The 18,918-nt window shown below is 40.3% G+C and overlaps 4 protein-coding genes and 2 non-coding genes across 8 annotated transcripts; 3 read left to right on the top strand and 3 right to left on the bottom strand.

The window, feature by feature from the left end:
- Window positions 1–1,200: 1,200 nt before the first annotated feature.
- LOC6581166 (NAD kinase) lies at window positions 1,201–3,433 on the bottom strand. Of its 2 annotated transcripts, none has more exons than XM_015164638.3 (4): window positions 3,255–3,433; window positions 2,343–2,660; window positions 1,693–2,275; window positions 1,201–1,623 (listed from the first exon to the last, which is right to left on the bottom strand). In XM_015164638.3, the coding sequence occupies exons 1-4, from the start codon at window positions 3,407–3,409 to the stop codon at window positions 1,336–1,338; spliced, it is 1,344 nt and encodes a 447-aa protein (XP_015020124.1). In that variant the 5' UTR covers window positions 3,410–3,433; the 3' UTR covers window positions 1,201–1,335. The 2 variants fall into 2 exon arrangements, with proteins under 2 accessions (XP_015020124.1, XP_002006911.2); XM_002006875.4 differs by lacking the exon at window positions 3,255–3,433 and adding an exon at window positions 2,815–3,039.
- A 1,430-nt stretch (window positions 3,434–4,863) lies between these two features.
- LOC6581165 (grpE protein homolog, mitochondrial) lies at window positions 4,864–6,070 on the top strand. Its single transcript, XM_002006874.4, has 3 exons — window positions 4,864–5,063; window positions 5,137–5,473; window positions 5,538–6,070. The coding sequence occupies exons 1-3, from the start codon at window positions 4,978–4,980 to the stop codon at window positions 5,793–5,795; spliced, it is 681 nt and encodes a 226-aa protein (XP_002006910.2). The 5' UTR covers window positions 4,864–4,977; the 3' UTR covers window positions 5,796–6,070.
- A 250-nt stretch (window positions 6,071–6,320) lies between these two features.
- On the top strand, window positions 6,321–7,579 carry LOC6581164. Its single transcript, XM_002006873.4, has one exon. The coding sequence runs from the start codon at window positions 6,368–6,370 to the stop codon at window positions 7,499–7,501; it is 1,134 nt and encodes a 377-aa protein (XP_002006909.1). The 5' UTR covers window positions 6,321–6,367; the 3' UTR covers window positions 7,502–7,579.
- Window positions 7,580–8,745: 1,166 nt separating this feature from the next.
- Window positions 8,746–16,312, top strand: LOC6581162 (Golgi-specific brefeldin A-resistance guanine nucleotide exchange factor 1). 2 transcript variants are annotated; one of them, XM_044011392.1, is made up of 10 exons: window positions 8,746–9,153; window positions 9,232–9,430; window positions 9,508–10,508; window positions 10,567–11,532; window positions 11,606–11,814; window positions 11,872–12,098; window positions 12,170–13,394; window positions 13,459–13,745; window positions 14,934–15,178; window positions 15,244–16,312. In XM_044011392.1, the coding sequence occupies exons 1-10, from the start codon at window positions 9,052–9,054 to the stop codon at window positions 15,928–15,930; spliced, it is 5,148 nt and encodes a 1,715-aa protein (XP_043867327.1). In that variant the 5' UTR covers window positions 8,746–9,051; the 3' UTR covers window positions 15,931–16,312. The 2 variants fall into 2 exon arrangements, with proteins under 2 accessions (XP_043867327.1, XP_002006908.2); XM_002006872.4 differs by having other exon boundaries at window positions 8,747–9,153; window positions 13,459–14,522.
- Window positions 16,313–16,436: 124 nt separating this feature from the next.
- Trnah-gug lies at window positions 16,437–16,508 on the bottom strand. Its single transcript has one exon. It is a non-coding gene; the product is annotated as a tRNA-His (tRNA).
- Window positions 16,509–16,824: 316 nt separating this feature from the next.
- On the bottom strand, window positions 16,825–16,896 carry Trnah-gug. Its single transcript has one exon. It is a non-coding gene; the product is annotated as a tRNA-His (tRNA).
- Window positions 16,897–18,918: the final 2,022 nt, after the last annotated feature.

The raw sequence follows: 18,918 nt of genomic DNA, 5'->3' as shown, positions 1-18,918 counted from the left end.
TACAACCACGAATAATTACTACCTTGCATAGTTTTGTCGTACTACATTTAACTTTTACATATAAAACAAGTCGGTATCTTACAACTTATATATTTTGCAATAACTTAACGATATATTAACAGCGATAAATCAGCTGTTGTAAAACACATATCGATTATTCATGTCTGACTTTGGACACTAACCATAGTTAGTGCTTTGGAGCATTCAATTGTAACATGCTTATCGCTTATTGTTGATAATAATAATAACATAATTCAGAATTACGCAGAAAAATGTAATGTATGTAAACAGCAGAAAGTTTTGAAAATTAACTTCTCTTACAACTATTTCATAAATGTAGAAAGTGTAGCTATCGATATTATAAAAACTGAATACAAACTGATTGCTATATCACTCGAAGTTTCAGTTATTTTTAAACTCATTTTGGTTAACAGTTCAAGGACGGGTTGGTTGTCAAAAAAAGTTGCTTAGTTATGCTTACCGAAACTGATTTCGCTTGTCGTATAAACTACCCATTTGTAGATTATTTTGTGTAGTATATGTTGTTTTCAGTATGGGCACTGCAGATCCATCTTGACACATTTGTCTAGCTCGGTCCATATCCCGTACATTCATTTTGATTTTAATTTAACTCAATTTAATAACAAAAATAAATTATATCAATTTTTTTAATTTTACGCATAAACACAACCGCACGCTGTAACTGCTCAAAGTGTACTATAGCATACGCCTATATTTTGAGATTTTATGCATTTCATATGACTAGATAAGCACGCACACCTGTCACGACCCACACACACAATGGCATACATATTTTGATATTGATTCGCACACCTTGAATCTGTTAACAAAAAAGGCAAAAACAATCTACAGTAAAAAAAAAAATTTTAAAACATGAAACAATGGCAAAAATCTGGTGTGTAAGTGTATCTTATGTAGACCTACGAAGCATTATCCATTCTCTTTCAGTTTTTTTTTTTGCCTAGACAAAAAGCCTGCTAATTGATGCTCGTTAAGTTCAAATGCGTATCATCGGAACTGCTCATAGCTTGACTATGGCAGTGCAAACAGATTAAGTCGAGGTGAGCAACATGTAACCACAATGTACATGGCATATTATGTGTACTTATATAAATAAAGCAACGAAACTTAAAGTCCACTTAAACTGAAGTATTTCGTTGAAGACTGCGCATGGGCAACTCAGGGAGAGAGTGTAAATAAAGTTTTTAATTAATTTTTCAAAGTATTCGAGTCGTTAAAAGTAAACAAACACATTTACACTACAGTGAAAGCTTACAAGCTTACTATTTTCCAAATGGGTGTCTCTGAAACTTACTACACATCATACAATTTTGTATTTTCAATCTCATCGAATATATCCTCCGATCCAGATGCAGTTAAGTCTGATAATTCATCAAGACATTTCTGGCGCTTGCGCACATTCCAATGCAGTCCATCGGCTAGCGACGCAAACCAGTCAGATATTTGATCTTGGGCACAAATACTGGGCACGGGATAAATTGACGTGGTTACGCGCAGACTGTCGCCATGAAACAGCTCTTGGCGATTGCGACCATCAAAGCTCACCCATGAAGTATTCCGACTCTCAGGTGAAACTGAAATCTGCATAACGCACAAAAGAAGCGAATTATATTTGCTTTCTTCTAAAAGTTTATTATTATTAGTACTTGCTTTTAATTCAACACCTGCGGGCACTACTATCGGTCGAAAACTCAACGAGTGCGGACATATTGGTGTGACCATAATGGCAGGCACGGAAGAATGTATCATGGAGGCACCAGCGGCCACCGCATACGCCGTGCTACCCGTAGGCGTGGACACAATCAAGCCATCGCCCTGCACCGACGTAATATACTTGCCATCTAAAAACAAATCAATATTGCTTAAGTACGGTGATGGGCCACGGTCAATTACGACTTCGTTTAATACTAATATGCTGTTGGCCAAGGAGGACGACGGCTCAGCATTCGAATCTACCGCATGTTCAAACCCGTGGGGATTTTCGGTTTTTCGATGCATCACGCAACGTAGCCGACTACGCAATGTAAGCGCTGCATGGCCCTCCAATATACTGGTTAGTTGTTCTTGGAAATTATCAAACCGAAATGGCGTCAAAAAGCCCAAAGATCCTAGGTGGAAGGCCATCACAGGTGGTACCGATTGCTGGAACAGTAGCGAAGCATATAATAGTGTGCCATCACCACCAAGACAGACAATAAAGTCGATACGGTCCGTAAGATCATCCCGGCCATCTCTGTTAGGAGAATATTTTTTTTTTAGATATAACTTACTGAAGGCAGCTAACTATGCTTAAAACTTGCTTGAAAGTCACCAGCTTATCGCGAATCGAGCGAAATTTTATGTCTTCGTTAAGAGTAACGTCGTCTAGCACCGCAGACTCTACCCAAACAACCATATTCTTCTCCTGAACCAACCAAGTGACCAGCTGCACGAATGGCGTCAGTACCGAGGCATCGCAGACTTTCTTGATGACCAGGACAGTGAGTGGGGGCTTGTACCAAGTCAGACGCTGACTGGCTGGATCCTGGATTTGCATAACCATTGCCGAGTTTTTCATAATACCCCCACATGGTCCAAATTGCTGGAACGGTGACGGTGCGTTTAGGCTGCGAGTACGCCTTTAAAGAAAAGAAAGATTCGTCTATTATCCATTGATTTTAAAGAAACGACTTTATTAGTGAAAAAGTGAGATTGCGGATATGTGAAGTATTTTCATTTATCTCTTTGATGCGCAGATGAGCGGATGATGGCAAATGAGACAAAAAAGCTCACCACCACCAGCTGCTGTTCATTCTGTCGTCAGACGCTATGCTGGATGCATCGTTGTCATTTACAACCCTTTTGCTAAAATTATGGCACGGTTGCGACTGTGGCGGACTTTGTTTTATATGATTGTGTTTGAACGATTCTGGCGTAGTAGACATTATAAAATTTCACTGTATTGAGTTTTAAAACATTTTTTTATTGAATACAAAAATGTGACTGTAGACTGCGTCTGGCAAAATACTGATAAAAAGTTAGGTTCCCAAAAATACCTAAGGTGGACATTGACATTAATATTGCATACTTTTAATAGCTGGTATTATTTACGAATAATATGCTTTCATTGAAGTTTTTTTTTTTCAATTTTATTGAATATTAATAGAGCATTACTGATATTGATATTAATATAGTTCATACATATTCCGTACTATTTTTAGTTTTTTACTTACCGAAATTGTTTACGTCTTTCATTCAAATCTAAAACACGTGCTCTCCTCAACGGCTTCGGAGAATTTAGTGTTTCATATTTGCTATCAGGATCATCCTCCACAGATATAGAGTTGGCTGCCATTTGGAGAGCCAAATGCATCTCTTCGTTGCTCATTTTGACAGGATGTTGTAAATTATTGTTTTACGATAAATTTGATCGCAACTTCACTGTCAGAGTGTTAAGTTTCAACTAAATGGTTTTCTATGCCTTAACTTATATAATATATACATCACCTGAATACAACATTTATTTACATACGTACGTGAATATACACAAACATGGACATGTATATGTAAAGTACTGTATTGAATAAGCACACATACTCGTACTTTGAATTTTAAAGATCGTGCTCGAAACAATAATGCAGCCTTCTATTGTATTCGAATAGAATATACCACGCACACAGTTCTACATCACTTAATAAGCTATTGCCAAAATACTGATGTAAAAGAAGAATTAGCATTCTCATCTTCATCCTGGATCTAGGAAGTATTAAAGGTCAATCAAAAGTGGAATGCCCCGATTGAATAATATTACGGTTACAGGGTATACCTGTAAATTTACATTTTATCTCAACAGACAGATTACATACATATATATGTACATATGTACATGCATATGTAATCACAGATATATTTTGTATATTTTGTATGCGAGTGAAAACATGTGTAGCGAGTCTTAATAATTTTTAGTTTCTGGCGAATAGTATAATGGTTTTGTTAGATGTATGTAATAGGCAGAAGGAGGCGCGGCAGACCCCATAAAGTATATACATATATATTTGATCAGCGCGACGAGCTGAGTCGATTTAGCTCTGTCCGTCCGTCCGTCTGTCCGTATGTTGAACGCGTCGATCTCAGAAGATATAGACCTTGAGACTTGAATTTTTTGTCCTAGGTCCTTGTATACCACGCGCATATCAAGTTTTGCTTCAAATATCGATAACTTGTCCCGTTATTTTTCGATCGATTAAAAACATGATCAAAAACCAGTAATAAATTTATATCTTCTACATCTTTAAAGCTAGAGTCGCCAAATTTTTAATTTAGATTTATATGTACTTTATGGAATTTCGATTTTTGTCAAAATTTAGATTGTCCATCCACAAGAAAAGTTATTAATCAATTAAATTCCCATAGTAAGCCACCACTGCAGCCAATGCCTGTTTATGCGTGCGTGCGTATGGCTGTGTGTGTGCATGTGCGAATAATTATTGAAATATCAGTTGCTCGAAGGGTTCAGGGGATCTCGTTGTCGGTCAGTCTCGACTAGAACTTTCTTACTTGTTTAATAAATTAATTGCGTTCACCCTGCGGCAAACAGGCGGAAACTATATGTAAACAATTATAGGTAATTCAAGGTAATCCATTGTAGCTACAAATTTATTGTGTATAAATTAAATCAATCAGTCCGTTCAGCTTATTTGGTTTTAATATAATATATATGTGTGATTTTTAGGAATTATTTCAATAATATATATTATGATTTAGTTGAATATTCGCAGTAAGCTCAAAAAGCTCACTGCTGTGCATAAAATACCAGTTTAGTTTTTGGTATTTTGTATATATATCGATTGAGTTCTCGATTAATCAGTAAGCGCTGAGGCAAAAATTATTTCAGTGAATTGTAACTGTAAGATTTGTTAAAAGTTACATAGCTTAAAAAAGAAAACAATAACTTCAATGGCAACGAAAGCGTCTTTAACTATGAAAATGCTAGCTAATCGTGTAGGCAACTTTGTACCCACGGCTTGTATAACGAACATAAGGTAAGCGCTAGCACATGGCCCACTTCTGTGACGTAATAATGGACGCTTAATTCTTGTGACCAAATCCTGACAGCTTGCTGCGCTATTCCCAATCACATTTGCTACGGGGTTATACAACGGAAAAGAAGGAGCAAGCGGTAGCTGAAGATGCCACAGCAGCGGACCAGAAAAAAGTGCCAGAATCGCTGGAGATTGAGAGGCTGACGCAAGAGTTGGCGGCAGCTAAAGAGCAAAACAACGAGCTTTTAGACAAATATAAGCGTGCACTGGCTGATAGCGAGAATATGCGCACACGGTTAAATAAACAAATAAGCGATGCGAAAATATTTGGAATACAAAGTTTTTGCAAGGATCTGCTAGAAGTGGCCGACACACTTGGCCACGCAACTCAAGCAGTTCCTAAAGAAAAAGTAATTTTAATTTAGTTCTCATTAATAACACAGAATTTATTATAAATTTGGTCTTATCTCTTAGCTCAACGACAATTCCGATCTGAAGAATCTGTTTGAAGGCTTAAGTATGACACGCGCTTCATTGCTTCAGGTGTTCAAGCGTCATGGTCTAGAACCAATTGATCCAATCAATGAAAAATTCAATCCAAATATGCACGAGGCACTGTTTCAAAAAGAAGACTCCACTGTTGAGGCAAACACGGTTATAGAGGTTACCAAGCTCGGCTACAAACTACACGAGCGTTGCATACGCCCCGCTCTGGTTGGCGTGTCCAAATGATAATACCACGATGCTCATCGCTATCCTATCTTATACGCAAGCGACATTTACATAGACTATTTTCCAGATTGCACTTTGTCTTATGCTGCTAAATTCATGTACGATACGATACTATGTAAATACATATAGGTTTCCCATATACAGGGAATTTACCCATTTCCTAGTTATTAAGCGCACTGAGGCGCTCAGGGTACAACTTACTTTCCCATCGGACTTAGATTCTTTAGTTTAAGGGATGTATTTTTAATAAACTCTAGTTTATTATTATTTTCAAATTGAAAATTTTCAAACAAACAATATTTATACATTTATCCACTAAGTTCGAAAATTCTGAGAAGGCATATGTAATTTGATAATTATACAGGTAGTCGATGGCAATGAATTTTCAATGGAAATCGTAATTTTCGATGGCCCAACAGGTAAAAAACGTTTCGCCTATGCCGTCGAACATTCGTAGAAACAAGAAAAGGGAATTCCACGAAAGTAGGCCCAAACAAGAATACGGATTAGGTTTCTCAAGGCTCGATCGACAATGATTTATCAGTTGTTCTTTTAACCTCGTGTTGAGCAGAATGTTCGCTGGGCTCCTGAAATTTCTTTTGCATTTGGCTCTGTGGCAATGTATAAGCGGACGTATTCCATTGATGCCCAAATTCTTCGGGCAAGACAGTGCAATTATTGTTGACACTGATAAGCTCAGATTGAATCCAAAGTTACAAAATGGAATCTATTATAATATTCCCGCCTTTAAGCTCATCAATCCGATCACCCATAATCCATCGTCTATTACGTACACAAAGACAGCAGTACCAAGAGGGGCTGGCGAGTATCCCAAGGATTTGATTGACATCGCTCGCACTAAGCTGGGCTTTAAGCGAATAGATCAGCTGCCCAGCCTAAGTGAGCTCGGGAGTCTGCTGGGCACTAGCAACGACGATGAGACAATCAAGTATGTGCGCTCTCTGACTTCCACGGATCAAGGCATAGCACTGATGAAGGCATACTTGGAGTCAACCGATTCCAACAATGATAGCGAGGATAAGCCAGAAGCAAATGATAATTATAACAATGCCGATTTCGATGTCGACTACGATGCGACGCCATCCAGGCTCGATATACCTGTAACAACGCCGCAGATGGAAACGGGGGGCTTGATGAAGGGTGTGAACGAGCTCATAAATCAATACAAATTGTGGCCGGGACTGGATAACAGCACCAAATCCAGACGGTTGCCATATAAGCATATGCTGGTGGCACCCGTTCAGCCAAGCAGCAACCATAAGCAGAGTTTAACACCAGCCTTACGACCCCTACTTTTACGGAGCCCATTGCCCTATCATTATCCTATTCCATTACGACCCGTATTATTTCCAAAACCCATGACAACTACTCCGAGGCCAGCCCCAGTCAGCAACGACGCAAACACGGATTTGAGGCCGCCACACCTCAACACTCCTAAGGGGACGACATCTGATCTCGTGGCACCGCATGTTCACGAGCTAGCGCGGATTGCTAATATTTCCCCAGACATTCTTGACAGCTTTTTGCAACAACAACCAAAGCTGGCCGAATTGGCGAAACGATTTAGTCGATTACCGCTGGTTCAGCAGCACAGCAAAGCTATTGACTCGCAATTGTTCATGGCTGTGAAAAGAGCCCTGGCACAGGATAACTTAAAGCGTTTGCTTGGAGCATCGCAGACATAGATTAAGTATGGTGTCCTCAATAATAAAAATTATATAAATATAACAAATACATAGTTTTAAACTGGGTTAGTAACGGAATTTACGATGTCCCTTTATAGCCATTCACATACATATATATGTGAATAAATACATTTAAATTCATACATATACATGTCGCGACACCTCAAAATGCAATGTTCATGGGATTTAGTGGTCAATGTATTATTAAATGTCGTTAGTTTTTTCTACCGTTGTTTGCATTATCGTCGCCTAATTATCAATCAGCGACAATTTACTGCTCAACGCAGGGTATTCTTGATAAATGCATACATATGTATGTACGTAATACAATGTGTGTTTAACAATTTAATGAAAATGATGTACTAGGTATTTTGAGCACATCACTTTGGTAAGATAGTTAAATTACTCTTTGTCCATTAAAATAGCACCCGAGAGAAGAAAGTTACTAAACTAACGAGCGTGCATTGGACAATAATTATTACTTAGGGTATTTTACAAAATTACTACATATATGTATCTTGACAGAAAAATAGAACCACGTGGCACGTGCATGTAGAGTACGCTTTCGAAATAACATAGATAGCATTGCGATATACAACGAGCAACGCTGAGTATTTTAACAGTGATATTTGTCACTGCAAACATAGTTATCGATAAAATAGACTGTAATGTATAGAGTTTACAGATTATCAACTCTGTGTATAATTGCAACAGTGCTAATGACAATCTAAATGGGAGCGCAAATTGCGTGATCAATCTTGACTTTAAACTCTCAGAGATGTCTGCGATTGTTCATAACTATAGACGATCAGTATTCACTTAATTTTAAGCGAGCATCTACTAACAGTTACCATTTCTTGAGCCAGCTTTTTATGATCAGCTAGTAAAGAAGTTCTTAACACAGAATGTTCGACGATAAGTTATAATAGTAAAAATGGAAATGTCAAAACCAAAATCAATGTAGGTGCTTTTCTCAATAACCGGATGACACCGGTTTCAAAGATTAAGAAAATCGTTATACAAAGTGGTATAGCCATTGCCACACTGTTCTAAATATTTTACTATTTACATATACACTCAAAGTGCACATTCGTAAACCCAAGGCTTATCAAGTTTATTTCAATAAATCATATGATTCGAATTTTCAAAAAACTTTTTTAAACTTTTTTTTAAAGTTATAATGAGAATGGTAATTACTGTAGGGAAATTGAAAAAATACTAGCTCTAGCGATATATCGATATTGGCAGGGCTGCTAGTAAATAAACTGAAACGGAACATACACGTCGTAAACGTCACCAAAAAACTACTTGCAAACAAATTATTGACAAATTTCGTATTAATAAAATGTTTAATTAAACTTATTCTTCCGTACACAATTGGCGAGTGTATGTGTGTATGAGTGTGTGTGCGCCTTGCTTTGCTAAGTGGAATAAACCTTCTGTACATATGTAAGGAACAGAGCTGCAGCAGCAAATTAAAAATTCGTACGTTTCGTGCCAAATTCCTAAAGGTTGAATCCAATTAGCTGCAATTACTGAGTCTGGACACAATGTCACTGCCAGGAAATGGTATTTATGTGGTACGAGGTGAAATGGCCACATTAATGACGGCTATGCGACGTGGTACGCGTTGGAACGCAACAGCCTACGTGGTAAGTTCCTAACGTACATATGTAGAATACATATGTATATATACTAACAACATATTTAACTTGATCATTTAAATGCAGGATGACGAGAAGGACGGCTTGTTAAAATCGTTCATCGATCTGAAGCAGGTGCTTAACCGAATTGAGGATCTGCGTTTAATTGAGCCGAACGTGTTTCTGGCGCCCTTTCTTGAGGTGATTCGAACAGCAGACACCACGGGACCATTAACTAGTCTCGCCTTAGCCTCAGTCAATAAATTTTTGTCATATGGCTTGATTGGTATGTACAAGATTATTTTTACGTCTCTTTGGGTCTTGCCATCTGATTATGAATTTTCTTTAATATTGAAAATTTAGATCCTACAACCCCAAATCTGGCTGTAATTGTAGAGATGATTGCAGATGCAGTTACACATGCCCGTTTTATGGGCACCGATCAGTCGTCTGACAGTGTAACATTTATGCGTGTTATCGAAGTGTTGCACACTCTAATCCGAAGCCCAGAAGGTGCCGCTGTTAGCAATGAATCGATGTGCGAAGTGATGCTCAGCTGTTTTAAGATCTGCTTCGAGCCGCGTCTTAGCGAACTGCTCCGCCGATCCGCAGAACAGTCTCTGAAGGATATGGTGCTATTGTTTTTCATGCGTCTGCCACAGTTCACAGAGGACGGCAGCGATACTGCACTACAAAAGCGGTTTACCATTTATGAAGCAGCTGGTGCAGCTACAGAGAAACATAAGCGTAAAGCACAGCCGTCCTTGACTGCGCCACAACGCAAATCATCTACAGCCGAAGAGCCCCCCCAGACGCCGCAGAGCGCGCTAGGGGCACCCACGCATTTGAAGGCACCTATTCTCGCAACTACACCTGCTTCTCCAGCTGGCAATATTCTGGATATGCAGGGCAAGATAACGCAGACACCCACCACAACAACAACTGTTAACAATGTTGGGAATACAATCAGTGCAGGACTTGATATACCATCAATTCAGGTGGAGGCTACGAAGCTTGACGAAGCAGCCGATGGAGAACAGGAGTCTACAATTGCCACGCTAGGCGACTCCAATAGCAGCGAATATATTAACTCTGTGGGAGTGCGGTTCACCCAGCAGTCGTCTAGCCAGGATGCGGCAGCATTGTCCTCTACGCTAACGCCTTATGGTCTGCCCTTCATTCAGGAGCTATTTCGGTTTCTTATTATATTGTGCAATCCGTTGGATAAGCAAAACTCGGACAGCATGATGCACACTGGTCTAAGCTTGCTGACCGTGGCCTTTGAGGTGGCTGCGGACAACATTGGAAAATATGAAGTGTTGCTGGAGCTGGTCAAAGATGACTTGTGCAGAAATCTAATATCGGTAATAATATGTATTATAAATATTGTATGGATAATTTAACACGTTTCCTATTTATCAGCTGCTCAGCTCCGAGCGTCTCAGCATCTTTGCCGCTGATTTACAGCTTTGTTTTTTGCTCTTTGAATCGCTTCGAGGCCATCTTAAATTTCAATTGGAGTGCTACCTGAAGAAGGTGAGCGAAATCATAGCAAGTGATAATCCGAAGACCCCATATGAGATGCGAGAACTGGCGTTAGACAATCTGCTGCAACTGTGGCGCATTCCTGGTTTTGTTACGGAATTGTACATTAACTATGACTGCGACCTGTACTGTACAGACATGTTTGAGAGTCTCACCAATTTACTCAGCAAGTACACGCTTTCAGCCACTAACGCAGTCTACAGTACGCACATTATCGCGATGGATACGCTAATCAGTGTCATCGACTGCATCGAACGTAACTGTGCGGCTGCCAAGAGCAATAACAGTCTCAACACTCTGGCTCAGACTCCAGCGATTGATGTTGGTGGCAGTCGACACTCGCGCCATAATAGCGGCCTTGAAGGCATAGTCATTGACAACGGGGAGGAGCACGTTGAAAACATAGCGAGCTTCATCAACAACAGCTCACAGCGTTTGCGACTGCAGTCTGCGGGAGAGAGTGGGGGCATAACAAGCGAACAACTAGCAAGCGTTAAGGAGAAGAAGCGTTTGTTGTCCAAGGGTACTGAGTGGTTTAATCAACGACCTGACAAAGGCATTCAGTACTTGCAAGAACACGGCATTCTAGATGCTCAACTTAATCCCATGCAAGTGGCACTTTTCCTGCGAGAGAACCCTGGTCTTGATAAAAAAATGATTGGAGAATATATCTCCAAAAAGAAAAACGTCGACTCTAAGATTCTCATCAACTTTGTGGATTCGTTTGACTTCACTGGGCTTCGCGTTGATCAAGCTCTACGACTCTATTTAGAAACTTTTCGGTTACCTGGCGAGGCGCCGTTAATATTTCTCGTATTGGAACACTTCTCGGATCATTGGCATGTAAGTAACTCATTTGCACAAGCAAGTACATTTCATGCAAGGTAGAATCTGTATTCAATAACTTGTTTTATAGAGTCAAAACAATGAGCCCTTTGCCAATACGGATGCCGCTTTCCGCTTGGCCTACGCTATCATCATGCTAAATATGGATCAGCACAATTCGAACGCTAAACGTCTTAACGTGCCCATGACGCTGGAAGACTTCACAAAGAACCTTCGTGGCCTAAATGGTGGTCAAGATTTTGATCAAGAAATGTTAGCGCAGATCTTCAATGCAATTAAGTGAGTGGGGTATAGTTGTTTTAAAGATAATTCTAAATGTATAATCTGTTCCCGCAGAAATGAAGAGATTGTGATGCCCGCAGAACAAACTGGACTTGTACGCGAAAATTATTTGTGGAAGATGTTGCTGCGTCGAGGCTCGACCCATGACGGGCATTTCCACTATGTGAGCGATGCTGCTTACGATGTGCAAATCTTTAATATTGTGTGGGGTGCTTCGTTAAGTGCTCTGAGCTTTATGTTCGACAAGAGCACCGAGACGGGATATCAGCGGACCCTGGCAGGTAATTTTGACTCAGCTTGATTCGAATTGAAGTTGATTAATTAATACAATCGAAAAACTTATCTGCTGCAGGCTTTAGTAAATCGGCAGCTATATCGGCGCATTACAATCTCCATGATGACTTTGATGCTCTTATCCTAACTCTGTGCAAGTTCACGACGCTGTTGAGCAGCGTAGAACAGCACGAGTCAGTGCCAGCCAACAATGAAATCCAGCAGGCAGTGAATTTTGGTCTCAATGCTAAGGCGCAAGCGGCAATGAGAACAGTGTTTCTCCTAGTGCACGGCTATGGAGACAGTCTCCGAGAAAGCTGGAAGCATATTTTGGACTTGTTTCTGCAGCTTTTCCGTTTGAAATTGCTACCCAAATCTCTGATTGAGGTAGAGGATTTCTGTGAACCCAATGGCAAGGCAATGCTGGTACTGGAGAAACCACGTGAAAAGCAAGAGTTGGGTCTTTTCTCTAGCCTCTATTCATTTATAAGCTCAGAGGGTCAGCGGGAGCCCACTTACGAAGAGCAAGAAGTTATCAAACACGGTCGAAAGTGCATTAAGGAATGTCAGCTGGATCAAATGTTGCAGGAGTCAAAATTTGTGCAACTGGAGTCACTGCAGGAGTTGCTTAGATGCATATTAATTTTGATAAAGGCACCAGAAACACCAAAATCCAGCGGACAGCCATATGCGGAAGACATAACTGTATTTTGGATGGAGTTTCTTGTGAAGATTGTAGTCCACAATCGTGATCGCATGGTCCCGCTGTGGCCAGGTGTGCGTGATCAAATGTTGCATCTATTGCTTGCCAGTGCACAGAACGGTTATGATTATCTGCTTAATCGGTGCATCGTGGCTGTACTAAAGCTGGCAATCTACTTGATGCGCAATGAAGAGTTGTGCCCTGTTGTATTGCAGTCACTCAAAAGTCTTTTGTCATTGAAGCCAGCACTTTTGCTGCGCATATCTAATCAAATTTCCATTGGCATCTACGAGTTGCTGAAGACCTCTGCCCAAAATATTCACTCGGAGCAAGATTGGCAGATTATTTTCAATTTACTGGAGTGCGTTGGCGCTGGGGCGGTTCCGCCTAACTATGAAGCTGGACAGCAGATAACAATGCCGCCCAATGGCCGCACCACATCTGACGGCGAAGAAGACTTAACGGCTGCGTCACTCGAGCGCGGATACACATCAGATTCAGAGTTGAACAAGACAGCGAGTGCAGCTGCACCTACTTCTAGTCCCACCGCGGAGAACTGGATATTGGTTGGCAAAGACAGTGAATTGACTACAGCATCAAGGCATGTTTAACGTTTTCTTAAAAGTTAATTTACCTCGTTCATAATTCACAATTCTTGTATTTAGGCCCCAATCACCACCCAGCTCCGGTACACCTGTTGTCAACTCGCTGGTGTTTAACTGTCAGCTGCAAGATCATTCACCCTTTGCATTATTTAAGTGCTGGGACTCGCTAGCATTCATCGTTCGCAGTGTTGCTCACATTACGCCGTACAACTTTGAGGCCTGCGTGCGTTGTATTCGCATCTTCGTGGAAGCGTGCCGCGATGGTGGAATACACCAGCGTCGAAAATTTGAGGCCATTGTCAAGAAACGTAATTTCAAAAAGCGCCAGGAGAGCGCACGTGAGCCAGGTGTGTTCAAGTCTACATCAACTGGAAACTTAACTTCAGCAGTAGGCGACATTGGCGAAAGGAATACTCCAAATGCCGCGGAACAGGAAGAATTGGCGCAGCGTTACGAACAGTTGTCCATTCAGTTACTGGACCTCATGTACACCTTGTACACGCGCACTGCACAAATTTTTCGGTGGTGGGCCGAAGAGGGCTGCGCGGTGTCACAGTCGGGAGCACTATGGACGCCTGGCTGGTGTCCGTTACTGCAGGGCATTGCTAGGCTAGCTATGGATCGTCGGCGCGAGGTGCGCACGCATGCCATATCCTGTCTGCAGCAGCGAGCATTGTTGGTCCACGATTTACAAACGCTTTCAGGCGCGGAGTGGAGCTCTTGTTTCAAAAATGTCCTATTTCCGCTGCTCAACGAGCTATTGCCGGAGAGCCCTGCTACGAGTCAGCTGGACAGCTCTCTGTTGGAGGAGTCACGCATTCGAACAGCCACCATAATGTCAAAAATGTTCTTGCAGCATTTGACAACGCTTATTGAGCTGGGCACGACATTTAACGACCTGTGGCTCGACATATTGGACTATATTGACCGTTTCATGAAAGTCGGCTCCGACACGCTTTCCGAACAGATGCAGGAAATACTTAAGAACATGTTGCTTGTGATGCACTCTGTACGCGTTTTCCATAACCAGGACGGTTCCCTTCAAGAAGCTTTATGGGAACTAACTTGGCGGCGTATAGGGGAGTTTCTACCTAATCTCAAAGCAGAGCTGTTCCACGATGAAGGTGCGTCGGGTGTGGGTGGATGTCTAGTCGAATGCTAAGCAAAACTGTAGCGTTTTAATGTCCGGTAAATGTCCGCCTGCAGATTTGGTCTCGCCAGCCATATCGCTGGAGATAACAAAAATCACTAACGAGCATTCGATGTCGTTGCCCTTGCCAGTGCACAGTTACGATTTGGAAACATTTGCGACTGCTACAGCTAGGAGTTTGGGCTTAAACAGGGCCTCTATGCAGGTTAAGCGGCAAAAGAAACTGTGGACCCGTTTGCATTTTAAGTCGAAGATGCTCAAGGGTCTGACCAAGAAGTTCAAATGAAATTGAAATGTCTAGTTTTTGTCGATAATCTTGATATTTTAGCTTTTATTCGTTATTTAGCTATTAATTAATTCAAGTGTCTCACTGCTCGTTTTGCAGGAAAGCGAGCTCAGACATTGACCAACACTACAGCCGCTCAGCAGGTGTCCTCTGTAGCTGTTCTACCTAGCCATACATCACAGCTGCCAGATCAGACTGTCAAGGCAACTACTGATGATGTTGCTGTAGCGATTGTTGGAACAGCTGCCCCGGCCTCACCTGTAGAATCGCCGCGACGGAGCATAATTCTTCAGCCGCCTATGACTGACGCACTCCAGCAGGCTCCCAGCTTTACATTCGCGCAGGTAAGGTCACTGTTTTTAATTTTGTAAGCCAATAAGCTTATCTTCTGAATATTCTATTCCACCAGCCCATATTAGTCCCTTCGCAACATTCTACAGAACAACAGCAGCAACAGCAACAACAGCAGCAACAACAGCAACAGCAGCTTTCCGTTAACAATAACACATTGCTTCCTGACTTGATCAATGACGCTGCTGCTTCAGCTTCAACAGCTGTCCACACCAATACGTATGCAAGGCCCGTTCAGGCTGTTATCCAACCGGAAGTGTTGACTTCGCCAGCAATGGTTAGCATTAACAGCTACGCCATTGAGCTGCCAGCTACCCCTCCAAATTCAGTTGAAAATCAGCAAGCTCTGTATCAGCAATTCCAGCATCAACAAACGCAACAGACACCAAGTGATGTACCCCTTAGTCACCTGCTGGCCTGCAATGCTTATCCATCACTTCCCAGGATGCCGACCACATCGATTGTCCAAAGCTTTGTTCCAATCTATGAGGCGTCCACGGCGGTGCAAACAGGAAATGCGTCAGACATATATCACGAATATGTGCAGAATCCCTATAATATAACTTTACAACAGGCGCCGCAGGATCAACGACAGCCACAGGTACAACCACATCCACATTCACAGCAACCTCAGTCAGCAGAGGGGCTCTTTCCGTCTGTAGCAACGCCCGCCAACTACTTTAGTGCTAACGTCGATCCCAGCTCCATACCACCCGGCTCTGAACTGCTTTATGGACAGCAGTAAGCAGTAAGAAGTAAGCAGTGCACATAAAGTTTAACATAAAAATGGAAAACCAACCCGCATGTTATTTGTAATTTTAGTTGATTTTATTTTGTGTATTTTAAAAAACATGTATCTTGTATACATCTGAAATGTTTTAACACATTCCGCGGGTGTATGTGTTTATGGTTTTCAAATATGACGAGTAAGCTGTAGTGGTAAACCACACTTTCTCTAAAAGATCGAAAAGAATTCGATGAATTATCGGGGAAACGATAAAGCTTTATAACAATGTTTGATTTACTGAGAACTGTTTCAGATATATTATTTATATGAATCGTATGTATGTTATGCAAAATGGCAATTGTAAATACTGAAGTCTAAAATATAGAGAAATGGATATGAATTTGTTGTTACTATTTAATTTAAGAGTTCCTCATATATTCAGCTTGGCGCTTTTATGAAATTAAACACAATAGAAAGAAAGAAAAAAGAACCCAGACTCCGTGACAATGCCTTCCTTTGGGCATTGTCGTGACCAGGATTCGAACCTGGGTTACCACGGCCACAACGTGGGGTCCTAACCACTAGACGATCACGGCTACGCCGGGTTATTAATAATATCGAGACTAACTACCAAAGATGTACAAAGCTGATCGAATAATTTATTTTCAATTTATATACATACATTACATATCTTTTGGAAAAATAAATGAAGACAGAATTACACAAGTACATAATGTCAAAATAAGAATATTTTAATGCTGAATGCAGATTAATCGTAAATGTAATAAAAGCTGGCTAATTTATTCAATATTAAATTTAAATAAAATTAATACAAAAATATTAAATTTAAATAAAATTAATACAAAAAAGATTGTTCAAATTCGACTCCGTGACAATGCCTCTTAATAGCATTGCCGTGACCAGGATTCGAACCTGGGTTACCACGGCCACAACGTGGGGTCCTAACCACTAGACGATCACGGCTACGTCGAATCTGTAAAGCCTTTGTCTAAATCTTGCTTTTATCTTAAATGACATATATATAACGAACGAACGATAGATGGGGATTATTATAACAATTTTAGATGTTACTGGTTTCGTAGCAATGACACGGACATGTTTTTTGTAAGAACTGAATATTTTAATTAAATGATGGCGCTGTTGCTTACTGTTTAATTCAACAAAAGTAAAATTTGGTGAATAAATATATAGATATATATTGTACGAGCATACGAAATATAGATGGCGCTATAGCTACAAAATTATTTAATAATACTGGTTTAACATTACTGTCTTAGCAGCAATGGCACGAACCTTTATTTTTTAACCTTAATTTTCAATTGTAGTATAGATGGCGCTGTTGTACACTATTTAATTCAACAAATGTATAGTTTTATAAATAAATATAAAATACCAAACAGAAAATCGACTGGCTCAAGTAGTCGTACAATACAAAGGTACTAAACTGGATATGACTTCGATTTAGGTCTGATGACGTTTTTTCAATCAAGTAAAATATGTTTATATTAATTTTATGTTCTATTAAAGAATAAAAAATCTAGAAATCCAGACCCATGACAATGCAATCCGATGCATTGCCGTGACCAGTATTCGAACCTTGGTTACCCACGGTTCTAACCACTAGACGATCAGGGCTACTTCTGGATGATCCGATTCAAGTGGCACCGGAAAAACTATACCTTTTTCAGTTGCCTCAATTTTTACGACCATTTTTTGCAAATAACAATAATAATAACTGAAAATACAACTACAATAAACATAGGTACACATGCGTCAATTATACATATGTACATATCAATTTTTGCATGATTTCTATGATTACGCTGATAATCTTATAATGTAAGTCGACAGATGTAATTAAATGCATACACACACAAAATATATGTACTGTTTTTTAGCGATAGTGCGACTGAAACAACCATATACTATGTATATAATATGTACAACATAACTAACTCTCAAGACTTATAATTCGATATCCAATATCCAATGTGTTCAGTTGTCCGATGCCCAAAATATCCACTAATCTCAGACACACAAACGTTTCAGTTTTCTTGATTTTATACCCCCATATTCTCCATGCTCAATCAGTTGAAGCAATTGGAGCTAAGTCCTCAAGTTGTGCCAGGCGCACATCAAATACAACTAGCTCTTACATTCAAACATGTGTACATTTGTATATGATGCATGGGCGTGTGTGTAGGAATGTGTGTACATGTCATGTCTGTAGACAAAATATCAAATGAATGAGCTTCTCTGCGGCGTGAGCGCAGTTTTATTCCATCTCAACCTTTGTTGCTCATGTGGAAACGAGTGTGAAATTCGTCCAGGCGCACAGATTTTGAGTAAGGTGAGTTGAATTCACCATGGACTGGGAGCACAGTAACATTATCGTGACTATGAGAAAATTTCTTATTTGTAGTTTGCTTAAAATACCTGATGCTCGCAAGAGCCGACTGTACTGTGCAGCCGGAATATCTCTCCAACCATAAACCAGATTTTTGTTTGGCTGCATAGATTAGAGATTAAATGAAATCAATGACAAAAATGTAATTCCACGCATTAGCCCCACACTTAAGTAGATATTTATGTATGCGAGTGTAAATAAATGCTTTTTAATGAACTAAATATTACACAGGAATACACCAGCAAGCAGGCACGCAGAAAGTACAGTGCACTGTTAAGGTAAATGTAGATAAACAACTACACATGTATGAATGAGCAGGTAGCGGCGCTACCGCAGCGCAGTTTCCTTGGGTACTTCAGAAAAATGCGGATGTAATGTTAAAAGTTACACGATACATGTTAAACTAAGCAGAGAGCAGCTCTGTTAGATTCATCTTGAATAACATTTTTACACTTTATTTTACTTTTGACGTATGTTCTATTATCCTACATGCATAAATAGTAAATGAAATCATGTTAGCGCATACTTAAGGTTGAGCCACCTCAAGAGTTTTAAACCAATGAAAATACTATTTAGTA

The sequence above is a fragment of the Drosophila mojavensis genome, unplaced genomic scaffold, assembly GCF_018153725.1.
Source record: "Drosophila mojavensis isolate 15081-1352.22 unplaced genomic scaffold, ASM1815372v1 contig_82, whole genome shotgun sequence".
NCBI classification, from domain to species: Eukaryota; Metazoa; Arthropoda; class Insecta; order Diptera; family Drosophilidae; genus Drosophila; species Drosophila mojavensis.
This window is presented reverse-complemented; position numbering and strand designations above follow the sequence as displayed.